At 41.2% G+C, this 14,076-nt stretch overlaps 1 protein-coding gene across 2 annotated transcripts in view; it reads left to right on the forward strand.

Moving 5' to 3' along the window:
• clstn3 (calsyntenin 3) overlaps positions 1-14,076 on the forward strand; it is a 29,721-nt gene that overhangs the window by 1,982 nt on the left and 13,663 nt on the right. For both annotated transcript variants that reach the window (XM_014334476.2, XM_014334477.2), the window contains exons 3-9: positions 1,604-1,726; positions 3,085-3,295; positions 3,472-3,680; positions 8,242-8,391; positions 9,241-9,426; positions 9,510-9,797; positions 12,657-12,769. In XM_014334476.2, coding sequence (XP_014189962.1) covers positions 1,604-1,726; positions 3,085-3,295; positions 3,472-3,680; positions 8,242-8,391; positions 9,241-9,426; positions 9,510-9,797; positions 12,657-12,769 — 1,280 coding nt within the window. The remainder of the gene's footprint in view (positions 1-1,603; positions 1,727-3,084; positions 3,296-3,471; positions 3,681-8,241; positions 8,392-9,240; positions 9,427-9,509; positions 9,798-12,656; positions 12,770-14,076) is intronic.

Consider the following 14,076-nt stretch of genomic DNA (forward strand, 5'->3'; position numbering starts at 1 on the left):
TTAATGCTATAGCAGGGCAGGGCAGGGCAGGGGAGGGAGGGGGGATCAGCAGAGGGGACAGAGGGCAGGAGATAAATGACCAAAAAAGAGACACACACCAGAGGACCATGGAAACAGAGGAGGAGGAGAGGATGAATGTCTTTGATTAGGGCTGGGTATTAAACCTCAGTATGTGTTTGGTGCCAGCTAAAATTGGTTTGAACCAGTTGGTGTTACAAACTGTCTGGCACGCTCACATTTGTGCTCCTTACTTCTTTTTTGCTCAGTAATTTTTCTTTTATGTCATATTAAATAATGAAAGCATGCATATATAATTTGGACATTTGTGAAAATGTAAAAATAAAAAAAAATAAAAAAAACCTTCTATTAAAGTATATGTAGCTATCGCTGCAATTAATAATACTTTCATTGTCACACAATCTGCCTAATTTCTTGATTAATTTCTTGATATGTGGATTAATTATTAACCACTTAACTGCAAAAACACTCAAGACAAAGCAGCATAATGTCACACCCGAAGATGAAGGGGTTTGACAGAAACGGGCATATCTTTTTAAAAATAGTCTGTTTTTAGTCACGTCTTTGCATGCAGTTTCATTAAAGCACAACAAAACCTCATAAGCAAATTCAGTTTTAACAGAAAGCCCATTATAGCTGGTGAGTCCGAGCTCATTTTCAGATACAGCGACGGAGCGTGACAGGCTTAAATGAAAAATACATTACGGCGTGCTTTTTTAAAAAAGTGTAATAGCAAGTAAAATGGAAATACCTCCTCCAATGTTCTTAAGCTAGTTCGACAATAAAAAGCGTCTTGTGTTGTGAAGAATCAGAAAACTTTCACACGACACCCCGGCGCCGTCTCTGAAGGGAGAGCGGTGCGATCAGATTCAGAACCAGGAGCATTTTTCCTCTGTTCCCTCTCCTCTCTCAGACGAGACAGCAAAATTAGTTCTAGTCAGACTTTATGGAGAAAACTCACTGTGAAGACAACAAAGTGATTGCCAACAAAAGTCTGCCTGTGTCTGATTTCAGACTCTGTGTTAAGAGATTGAGGACAACAGAGGGAGGGCACTCCGGCTTTTGTTTTTGCTCTTTGCTGGAGTGTAAAATCATCATCCTTCTGGCTCATTAACTCGCCCTTTGATCACTCAGCACAGAACATTCAGCACCAGGATGAATAATTAATTTGCAATTAAAGGTTAAATTCAGAGTAAACCTGAGGCATTTGATTCTGACTCTGGTTTTTTTTTTTTTGTGAGGCGCCTGTGGCAGGTCAGTTTAGGTGATTGATATGAGAAGTATATTTCTGTGTGTGTGTGATAGGGAGAAATCTGACTGGCTTTAATTACACTGTCAGACAGGAAGGTGTGCAGAGTGGTGCTTGACATGAACAAGGGCAGGTGGTCCATGATGGAGAAGAAAAAAGGGGGTTGGGGATTGTGAGATTGTGAACGTGCTCAGACTGTCTCACATCCATCGTGTATTTTTCCCACTCGTGCACACTCTCACCATGTCCTCACCCATAATGAAGAGTTAAAAATAGATGCATTGGTTCCTTCTAATTGCTCCATTTAACCCAAAGCCTCCTCTCTGTGCCGTTTAGCCAATAAGCACAAGCCATGGATCGAGACAGAGTACCAGGGGATTGTCATGGAGAACGACAACACCGTGCTGCTCAATCCCCCTCTCTTTGCCCTCGACAAAGATGCTCCACTTCACTACGCTGGTAACACCAACTGCAATAAGAAGCATGGAAGAGCATTAAGTTGATGCGAACATTTTTGATGTGAAGCCTGCGGTAAAATAGGTCAAATCATCTGCTCGAGTAGCCGGACCGAAATCATCTCACTGGGTCAAATTGGAAATGATGTGACTTTAATTTTATGAACAGATTGATGCTGCAGCTCTGAGGCCAGTTTGAGGTTTATTTATGTCAGTTTACGTACTTGAACTTTTACTAGTAAACACGAGTGCTCATTTTTCACTTCGAGATGTCAGACTGCTGCCATTTCCAGCCATATTTCCCAACAGACGGTCCCTATATTAAAAGCAATGCATTCAGTCACAGAGTCCACTATTTTTAGACCATCATAGTGTAATTCAACCCTTCGTTGCAGGAGCAGTCAGCGGCACTCTGCAGCCTGATGAAATGAGGTTATCGTGTTTGCACTTGCAGACCTGGAAATAACTATGTTCAGTCAAATTATAAAAGATCAACTTAAATTACTCAGGGGCTCCCTGAAATTTATTGGACCCGTGTCAAGAATGAAGAGGAAATTAGCTGTTTGCGCATGAACCTTCGACTTATGTCAGCCAGGGAAGATCCGCTTCATTTTGAGTCGCAGCTGCAATCTGTTTCATTCTATTCTGATCATGACTCCCAGCGTGAGATAAAGTGCCACTTAAAGCAATATCTAGATAGTTATCGGCACATTTCTGGTGTAAGGATGGATGATGTGACCTACAATCTGCTGAATATTACAATAAATTGTCACAGTTGGTTCAATAATGTAGCACTGTGGGACATTTCCCTTCCCACTGTGGATCACGTGTGATCTGTTTGTCCTAATTTATGCAGTATAACTTATTTAAACTTGACAGTGGGTTGATTAAATTGAATTTTTGCTGCTGAAAACATTAAAATAACTGTTTGATTGAAGGAGATGTGCACAGTTTTTAGCAGAGATTCAAAGCTGGGAAGATACATTTGAACGGTGAAGCTTTTTTTCAGAGAACAGAGATGCCACGATCGCCTTCATTTTTAGTCTAGACCGGACCAGGGGATTTGCAGCAGAGCTGTGCTGCAGGATCTCAGGTGTACTGTGGAGGAATATAGTTCACAAACACTTAGAAACGTATGATGGAGTCACAGCGTGGAGTGCTTTAAAGATAACGAGTAAAGCTTAACCAATCAATGCTCATCAATCAAAGCTAAGCCAATGCAAAGCCGCTCTGTTTAGTTATGTAACCTCGCATTAGTGTAGAGTTCCCAATTCAGACAATGCTTTTTTCTTTTTAATAAAGAATTTAATAAATAAATCATTGATTCTACTATCTGTCACCGCCCCCCTTTCCCTCACCCAGGTGAAATTTGTGGCTTCCGGGTCCATAATGGCCCCTCGGGATCCGGTTCGGTCCAGTTTGAAGCTGTGGTCCTAGACCGCTCCACCGGTGAGGGTCTGGTTCGGTCCAAGGAGCCGCTGGACTGTGAGAGCCAGCGGGAGCACAGCTTCACCATCCAGGCCTACGACTGCGGAGAGGGACCTGATGGAGTCAACAGCAAGAAATCCCACAAGTTAGACCCCCACCCCCCCTAATTTAGACAGATTTTTAATCCTTTCAGCAATAATCAAAGTCAGTGTTTGAGGCTCTTCTAGCTATGCATTGTAAAAACTGTGCATCCAGTACTGCTTTCTGTTGTTCCAGTAATCTCCCTACTTGTGTTTGTCTTCCCGCTCCTGCTTCCCTCAGGGCCACCGTGCACGTTCGCGTGAACGACGTCAACGAGTTCTCCCCCGTGTTTGTTGAGCGCCGCTACGAGGCCTCTGTCCCAGAAGGGCGTCTGTTTGACCGAATCGTACGCGTGGAGGCTCTGGATGCCGACTGCTCCCCGCAGTACAGCCAGATTTGCTTCTATGACATCATCACTCCCAATGTGCCCTTTGCTATTGACAACGATGGTGAGATGAATCTCATTTTGCAAATTAGAGCCTCATAGACTAATCCATATTTCCCCTTTGATTCCAAGAAAAATACAATATGCCTGCCAGTCACCATATTATTTCCTTATTTTCTCTCTTTCTTGGGTGACCGTGGTTTCAAATAGAATAACAAAATTCAATATTCGGATCAGTATTCAGCTGCTAAACTCCGGATGTCCTCAATACATGAAGAACATACACACCAGACGCTGCTGCATAGCGACAGAGTGAAAAGATTTGCAGGCACTTATGATTCTTCTCCTCTCAGGTAGAAACCGAAAGATGTTAAAATAGACTTTGTGTGGGCGGACGATTGTTCTGTCTCTGCATCAACATCGCAACAGCTGTTCGGCTTAAAGGGGGCTTATTGTGCAAAATCCACCTATTTATTTAATTGTATTTTTGAGTATATTTGGGTTTGTATAACCCCAAAACTGTGAAGAAAGACCGCTTGCTTGCTTCTTTTCTTTCTGCAGAGATCAGGAACTGAGCCTCAAAATTTACTGCCCTGTTTGATGTCAAAAAGAGATAAGCACAGTCCTCAGCAGTCAAAAGACCTTTCCCCTTAAATTATGAATAAGCGCAACTATTATTCCCTCGCTCAAGCAACTTTTCCTAACTCCAACATGTAATGTACTCCAGACACCTGAGGACTCAGTGTCTCAGTGGATTACATATGTTTTGATGACAAAATCCTCAGAGGTGATCCCATACAAGAGCGATTCAGTAATTACAGGTACTCTTTCTGTCAACTATTTTTGCCTAATTATCGAGTTGTTTCCACAACATCCATTCATTAGCGTAAGTGCTAATGATTTGGGAAATATTTAAATGGAAATAAACATTGAGATCATTATTTTATGCGATAGATTTAAAAAACAACTGAGTTTGAATGTTCTCAAATCTGTCACCTGGGAGTTTGGAGGTTTTCTGTTAAACTGATTTGAAAATGTGAAGTTTGAGTTTTATAGTGGATTTCCTGTGCATGATACCATCAGGGATACATATGTTTTCAACATAAATCCACATTACACTGAATTTACAGCTATTCAACAGATGTAAGATTGTAAGATTTTCCTCCCTAGAAATGTACCCCAACATTTTTATTGTCGTTCAGCCAGCATTTAAAAGATTTATGACACAAAAAGCACACATTACACAGCTGACAAAGTAACACATTTAACAGGACGCATTAGGAGAAAGAGAGAAACCCTTATTTCAGATAGAAGACATTTTATTTTCCTTTCTGTGTTTCTATAAATATGAATCCCTTATCTAACGCTGCTACTCAGCAGAACATAACTTCATCTCCCTGAAACATAAAACACTTTGTTTAATAGTTTATGCAACACTGCAGTGTGACCACAATGATTTAAAGGAGCAGTTTGCAGTTTTCCAACCTTACTGAACCTTTCAAACCACTGAATTATATCAAGTATCATGAAATCATTGCTTTGTTGATCTGAGTATTGCTGAAAATGATACTGAGTCCAGTTTATTTACTTGGTGTACCATATCCTGTACTCAGACAATAACAGTGTTCAGATCAGTTATATTAATCTGTTCTAAAAGTAATGTTTACTATATAATTGCACTTTTTTTATATTTCACATGTAATTTCTGTATAATTGCATCACTAATAAAAAGAACTCATATTTAATGATTTTATAAAAATCAGAAACACTCAGTAAAAGTAAGCTATGATGGTGGGCCCAAATCCTGATACGATCTCAAATGGAAAACGTTGGCCATTTCTTTCATTTTAGGCCCCTGTGCTAAGTGCTAAGTGCTAACATGTCATCTCAGGAGCTGTTTAAATAAACTTTCTCTGCATTTTTGTTAAAATAACATCTTAAGCAAATACACAATACAAGCAATTAACCGTCTCTATACAGATGACAATACTGTAGAGGAGAAGAAGCATTTAAATTCCCTCCGCCATCATTTGTTTGGCTGTTGTGCCACTTTGGGGCAAACTGCTGCTGTATGATGAGGGTTTGTCAGTGAGTTTTAAAATACCTTTCTCATGTTTTAATTATTGTCCTAAAAATATGATGAAACTAATAAACAGACGTGCATCCTAATGTTAATTTGAATAGTAAAACTTGATAGTTAGTAAACCAGACAGCACCAAAAACAAGCAAATTGTGGCACAGCGGGCACATGTTCTGTAAAATAAATAATAAAACCCATGGACCTTTTGGATTAATTAAAAAGAAATTTGCTGCCGTACAAAACTGATCATCGCTTAAACTGAATATTTAATAATTTGATCAATTCGACCTGTGGATATTTGATGTTGCGCTAATTATCCATAAACTCAAATAAATCACTGCTAGAACATGAGGCTGTTTTCAAACTGCAGATTAAAATGAGACCTGGTTTTGACCAGAATTCACTTCAAAAACATGGAGGGTACCAGTGCTTATTGGTCTCTGTCATAGACATTAAATTGGTGTTAAATTGGAGTTTTGCTTTTCGAACTATGACATGAAACTGATGCCTAAATATGGCTGAACAAAAACAAGTTTTTGTCTTCTTGAACTGGGTGTAAAACTGATTTGGTTTAGTGAAGCTTAAAGGCTCCAAGGATGTCATGTGACCACCTCCTGCACGTTTTTAAGTAAATAAAGCTGGAAACAATAACAATTTCAACCCTGTCATATGTGCTCTGAGAGCCTGAAAGTTAAAAAGTATATAACTTTTCAAATTTCAGGTGACGTTATTAAATAAACTAAAACTCTTATACAAAAAAGAAAGAGCTGATTTTTAGGGAGTTGGGTTGGAGGCACTGATTTGTTTTCCTTGGTAGGCGGAGCAGTAAATATGGCTGATGTTACCTTTAGCTTTGATTCATAAGAACGCAGAGCACAAACCATACTCACTAACTGGAGGTTTGAATCCTGACAAAGTGCCTTTCTGTAGCTGGAAATTATAGTTATATTAGTATTATTTGACTACCCTGTGAATGTTATTTCTATGTTAACAAGCTGCTGTGTTGTTGCTGGTGTAGGCATTTTGAGTAACAGAGTCCCAAAGCTTTCTCATTCTCGGTGTTGATGCCCCATGTATTATTGCCAGCGTTATGAACTTTGGTCTCCACAGAGCAAGGCTCGTGTTTTTGGTTTGACATCTTATTAAAAATATATTTTTTATCTTGTTGGTAGACCGTCCCGCTGCACAGAAGCATTTACACATTTATCACTTTTTGCCAGCAGACAGAATCGACGAGGAGGCACCTTCACGCAAAACAAACCTAAGAGAGCCATTAGATGTTTTTCCTCCTCAGGCGTGGGACCTAATTATGCTCCATCGCTATGTCCAAGCTGTAATGCGGAGGGATGACGTGAGAAGGCGTGCAAACTTTAGCACAGATTTGGCCAAAATGCGAGAGCTGGGTTTGGGTTGTTGTGCTTCATTGCCATCGGTCACATCTGTTTGTTTCTTCTGTGCTCACATATAGTGTGTTTTAATACAGATTAATTCACATTAAGCTGATCTCATCCACATACTTTTCCTGTTTCTGCTGTTAGTTTGTGAAAAGACTGTGAAAAGTGACACAAATGTGGCCTATTAAGACTACATTGTTAACAAGCCATATGTTGCCACTCTGCACTGCTAAAATCTTGATTTTATAACCATGAGGTCCTGCGATAAAATCACTATACACATAAATTTAAAAAAATAAGATGAAAACAACAGCTGTCTTGTGATTTTGGTCACATTTACATGTAAAATGATCTCACAAAGAGCACGTTCTCCTTCACATCTATATCTTCTGCCCTGCGGTCGAATGCGTGTTGTGTGCTGTCTCTCGTCTCTGTTTGATTTAAAGCTCCAAACAATCTGTTTAGAACAACAATGAAAACCTTGAAAATGAATGAATATTGGAGCTTTAGGCTGAATCCTTTGACTGGTTGGTTTGGGATCAACTGCAGCTGTTTAACAGAGTGTCACAGCAACTGAGAAGGACCCTGTTTTGGTATGACTGTGCAGAAATGTCCCAGACTTGGAGGGCTTTGCCGAGGATGAGCGGTTCCTTTCTTTAGGGGTCAGACTGATACAACAGCACAGCAACCTTTTGTTCCAGCTTTGCTCAAACGCTGTGGGCTGTTTATTGTCTATTTTCTGTTTCAATTTGTCTATTCTGCTCCTGTTTCTACCTCTGTCTCTTTCATCCCTCTGTTTTTCCCTCTCACCATGTCACACCATCTTCTTTCCTTAGCATTGTTTGTCAGCTGGCATGCTGAGTGCTGTCAGCCTATCACGGATACTCGCTGTTTATTCATCTTTATCTCTAAAAACAGGAAAACCCTTCAGTTTTTTATCCTGTTGTGTGCAATCTGTCCTCGCTTTCATATCACCGAGCATGACGCGTTTAACAGGGCAGTGGCTCTGCTGTTGGGAATGTGCCGGTTTTATCAATGGGTCTTTATTTGACCCGAGCTTCAGTTATGCAACAACCTTGTGGTTGGGTGACTAATGTTCTATTTTTTTCCCCAGTTTATTTTTTGTTTCATTATTTTTCTGTGTCTCCTAGGGAACATTAAGAACACAGAGCCGTTGGATTCAAAGCGGCAGCGCGTTCACACCTTCTGGGTGACAGCCTTCGACTGTGGAAAGAACCGCGCTCAGGCTGACGCTCAGGTTGTTGTCACGGTCAAGCCGTCCTGCAAACCCGGCTGGATCGGTAATTTTTCACACGCACTTCTCTTTTTCTGATCCCAGAACAAGGCCGATGAGACTTTACACATACGTGCGCTTTAGTTGTTTAATATTTTCCTTTTTTTGTGGTGATGGGGGGGATGAAACTTTCACTTTGATTTAGAAAGTGTGTGGGCTGCCACTTGGATGAATCACCTTTGCATGTTTAGATCAAAAGAACTGTGTTTTAAAGAGGCGGTGTTGAATCTTAGTAATATCAAGGGAAGGTAACTGCATAGTTAAACTGTGACAGTATATTTTTAGATCACACATACGACTACAGCAATGTTACGTGCTTTTTCAGACAGTAGATTTCCTGTTTAAAAGGGGAAGTCCACAGAGGAGGTTCATGGATGTAGTGAAGGAGGACGTTAGGGATAGATGGGCTGTATAAATTTAACACACTTTCCCCTTTTTAGCATGCTGGAGTCAGTCGGCTTTGACATTTTTTAAAGATAAGGGTAGTTAACTCCAAAGCAGTTTTCAGACATGAACTCTGGGAAAAACTGGAGAATCAAGTTGGGATATTGTCTGAGGTTGCCTTCTCTCACATGTATCACACAGCAGGGGAATGTTTGCGTCATATTTATTCTCACTATCGTGGTTTAGCCGAGACATGACGCCCACTCCCTCGCTGGGAAATCACTCCACGAATTACCCGTGGTAATTCTCACATGGCCGCAATCAGACACCAGGCATACCTTGTGCTAGGGGAAGTCGATGGTTCGAGACATTTAATGTCTGAGTCGTCTGCGTTTGATGTTAAAGGAGTGTAGAAAAGGTCAGAAGGGCTCAGATGTTAAAGGTGAAGCGGGTATTGATACTTTTTTTTCAGGATGGACCAAGCGTGTAGAGTACACCCCTGGGTCAGGCAGCATCCCTCTGTTCCCCAGTCTGCATTTGGAGACCTGTGAAGAGACCGTGTGGAACATCCAGGCCACCGTAGAGCTCCAGACAGGCCACATCGGGAAAGGCTGTGACAGAGACAGCTACTCCGACAGATCTGTGCGACGTCTGTGTGGTGGGTTCAGGCTTATGACTGAAAACATGTTAACCTTTTGACATCAGATCCGTTATTTCTATCACCTCACTTTTTTGTATCAGGTGCTGTCAGGGGCGAAGTCGACCTGCTCCCACCTCCATCTCCTGCCGCTAACTGGACTTCAGTGCTGCCCACTCTCCCGTCTTCCGACTCATCTCTGATCTTCTCCTTCAACGGCTCCAACCACGTCGCTGTCGTGCCCGATTCGGTTGTGTCCGCACTATCCGGCGACCACTTCACCCTCCAGCTGTGGATGCGCAGAGGTGGTGCCAACATTCAGCCTGCGACCACGCAAACCAGAGGAAATCGCAAGGAGGAGGAGACTATTGTCTGCAGCACCGTCAGGAATGGTAAGCGCTGTCCCTCGCACATTAATTTAGCCTTTGGGACTGCGAGTGATGTTGTGGTTATAAATGGTTTTGCTTCTTCACTTTTCTATCCACTCCTCAGTCATCTAAACCCTTAGAGGGCACCATTTTATCACGTGAGCTTCGGGGAAAATCATGCCCTGAAAAAAAACTGTTTAAAGCTACTATCAAGGTGCTCTTGAGAGAGGCACTTAACCTCCAGCTGCTCTGCTTGTGCAGCCAAGCGGAAAACAGAAGAAGAGTAAAATACTGTAATTGTGCCAGGAACAATATTATGGGTAATGTGAATATTTTCAGCTGTGTGACTTTGTATGGGTGCAGTTTTCAGCAAGCTTTCCTTTTTGATAAAATTCACAGGTGAGAAAAACATGGTGGAGTTTCAGATTGAATGTAAACTCACGTCGTGCCTCTGCACCAGCAGCAGAAGCTGGCTGGCCCTTTTTCTTTTCACCTCGTCCGCCTGTCCGTGTGTCCCATTCTCGTGAGCGTGATGTCTTAGCGGTGTTTGAGGGAATTTGGCACAAAGATTCACTTTGACTCAAAGATGAAATTATACATTTTTTTGTCTGTTCTTAAACAAGTTCAATAAATGTGTTTGTGTTTTACTCAAGAATTAATATGCTAATTATTCCATACAGTTAGAGCCATAATAGGTTGGACAAAGACTCTATGTACATATATGACAAATAAAGTGAAGACTTTCAGCTTAAATTCAAGGGGTTTAACAAAAGTATTACATTAACTCTTTACAGCCATGTTTACACACAGTGCCCTGTTTTCAGAGGCTCTAAAATCATTGGATAATTGACCGATGAGCTTTTTCACGGCTAGGTGAGGCCTGTTCGCCTGTTATTTCATAATAAATGAAGCAGACATAATATCTGAAGTTGATTCAAAGCATTTACCTTGTATTTTATGGCTTTTTACTGTATTTTTTTTAAATATGAGACCCAAAGGCATATCAGTACGAGGGAGGGAGGCATCACTGGGCTGAAAAGCCAAAATAAATCAGAGAGATTAAATAAGCCGTAGGAGTGTTTAAATCGACAATTTGACACGTTATGAAACACCACAGAAGCCAATGAAAGTGGATGATGACAGTATTTTTTTTTTTCATGGTTAAGAAGAACAACCAAGCCATGAAAACTCTCAAAGAGGTATCTGTGTCAGTGTCAAGGTCCACAACCAAGAGAAACCTTCATTAATGTAAATACAAGCTGCAAACCACTGGTAAAAGAACGCGAAGGCCAGGTGAGACTTTCCCAGAAAACATGTAAAAGAGCCTGAAAAGAAAATTTGGCCAGATTACACCAAGATGAACTTGTAGTAGAATGACGGTAAAACAGAAGCATCATCTGTTAAACATGGTGGAGGCGATGTTACGGCCTGGGCGTCCATGGCAGCTAGTGGAATCGTGCAGCTAGTGTTTATTGATGATGTGGCCACAGATAGAAGTAGCAGGATGAATTATCAAGTGTACACGTTTAGATTCAGACTGCAAAACTAATCAGACAGCACTTCACAGTGCAAATGGATAATGAGTCAAAGCAAATAAAGAGTTTCTCAAAGCAAAGAAATGTTATGTTCATCAATGACCAATTTATTGAAGTATATCAATGAGTTGATATTTGTCACCAGAGTATGTTTTTGATTTGCTGATGTCACCTAATACTGTGCAGGAGGCAGGTTTTGGACCCAGTATGAAGGACTCGAGAGGCAAACGTGAACTCTAAATGCTTTTCAGAATCACAAAATGGGATATCACAAAGGATGTGACAAAGGACCAGGAGGAAGACACGGACAATTTAAACACAAGGCATTTAGGTGAGGGGTAAACAGGTGGGAGACACCACAGGACCAAATCAGGGATAACGAGACACGGGAAGTAAAGCTAGACACAGGGCACAGGAGACCAAGGACTAACAAAATAAAACGGGAAAATACTACACACTAAATCGCAGAGGAAAACTCGACAAAGCACAGGGAACACAGACGAGGCCGATAAAACAAGACAGGACAGAAAACAACAAACTTTAAATCAGAACAGAAACCAAGAACAAAGGGATAAACACTGAGGAATTATAACTAACTCTACACAAAGGGATACAAGACAAAACACAGAGGCTGGATTAGACCAGACACAGAAACATAAGGGAGGCAAGAAAACAAACTGAAACCAAGAACAGAATTAAATGCGAAACCTAAACCTGGGAACATAAATACGGAGAAACAAATCAGGAAATGATCTAAAAAAAAAGACACAAAACTCAAAAGTTTGATTCTTAGACCCAGAGACTGTAACAACTGAAGGCAAAAGGCAGAAAGACCCACAAACAGCAACAACCAAATCTGGCCGAACATCTCAAGGGAGGAAATGCAGCATTTGGTGATGTCCATGGGTTCTAGACTGCAAAGGATTTTCATCCAACAACACTTAATGCAAATTCTTGCAAAATCCCTTTAATTAAAGCTGGAAGTCTGCACTTTAATCACATCTTCATTGATTTATAATCCACTGTGCAGAGGGAAAACTACAGAAACTGGGTATTTGACCAACAAATGATTGCCCCAACTGTAAATCTTCTGTGCTACCATGTTGAGGATGTGCATACAGATTCCATGTATTAGAATACAGCTTATTTGCCACCACATCCATATTATGAAGCACCGTCTACTGTCAGAATCACTGGCCGCTCCACTGGCTGGTGAATCCACACCACAGCAAACCAGTAATTCCTCCCATTTCTTCTTTATTCTCCCAAAGAAACGCTGGATGATTTTAAGAAGTTCTGACAGGCCTGCGCCAATTATCTTCTGTTTTTCTGCTCTCCTGCTCCACAGATGACTCCTTCTCCCATTACTCCCTCTCCGTCCACGGCTGCCGCCTCTCCCTCTTCTACTGGCCCGACGTCTCAGCTGCTCGCCCCGTCAAGTTCTTGTGGAAACTGGAGCAGGTAACTGAAGGGAAGTGCAACGCTCAGCTTCGATGCTGTCGGTTGCACAGTTTCTTCTGTTTCTCAAGCTCGAAATTAAGCTGAAATTGAAGAAAATTCAGTCGTTACTTTTTATGTCTGTGCCATGTCAAACATCAGAACCGTCCCTCGTTGGAAATTTAGCTATTTTACAGATGAGGATATATGCAGAGCGAGTGAAATGACAACCCTATTGTTTATTTAGATAAAAGGCTTTTTCTTTCATCTCCCGGGCTTTCTCTAACGAGATCATTTAAATGTTTCATGCATGAAGAGGATCTGTGCGTCATCCGTATTTACAAAATCAATTTCTGTTCGGACTATTTTGTGCAGTCCGTTCCCAGTAAAAAGGAAATGGAACAAAATGGAACTCATTTTCTGTTCTGATCACACCGCATCTTCAGCACCGTGGTGAAACGCGCAGTCTCAGCCGAGCACATGAAGATGTTTGTGTCGCTGCACAAACCTTTTATGTATCACAACATACTTCTCGGCTCTAAATCTATATCTTTCATCATAAAGCTACCTGTGAGGTTAAAAGTCCAGCATGCATCAGAATACATGAATACAAGTAGCGAGGTCTTTCGGCACACCTGTATACCTGGATGCATGCGAGGCTGTGGTTTGGTGTACGTGGTGGAGGGTGATCGGGGTTTGTTTTGACGGAAGCCACCAGTCTCAGACAGATTGAAGTCACATGGATTAAAGGATGCTGAGCTGATACAGAGAAGATTTGTTAAATCCCCCTGTCTGGACCTCAATATCTTATTACCCTGTCTTTCTTTCCTACTCCCTCTGCCTTTGTAATTCCCCTGTCATTTGTGTGCTGTATTCCTTCAGGTTTCACATCACTGATAAAGAAAGTTTATCACAGCAAATGTCTGCAGGAATTCACCCGTGGTGGAAAGTATATTTATAAATATATATAAATACTCAAGTAGTAGAATCATTTGGATTATAATTTTGACTTGCAGCTTACAAAAGGAAATGTCTTGTCAGGGGAACTTGTCACTTGATTGGACTTTCAGAAGTTCCAAAAGCAAATTTCACCTCAAAACTTTGATTTGAATTTTAACAAGTATTCAATAAGTGGCAAAAACAGCCACAAAGGCAAAGAAAATTTCATTTATCTCATTTCCTACGTGGCAACCTTCAAGGCTTAAAAATATAGGAAAACCAACCCAAACCCCCCCAGAAGAAACTGCACGAAACACGAGTCACACCACACACACATGTTAGCATGCCCAACTTCACCTTACAGCTTTACCTTCATAGCATGTACACGGGTG

This window comes from Haplochromis burtoni, unplaced genomic scaffold (genome assembly GCF_018398535.1).
Source record: "Haplochromis burtoni strain Fernald_Lab_line unplaced genomic scaffold, NCSU_Asbu1 Contig_80, whole genome shotgun sequence".
NCBI lineage: Eukaryota > Metazoa > Chordata > Actinopteri > Cichliformes > Cichlidae > Haplochromis > Haplochromis burtoni.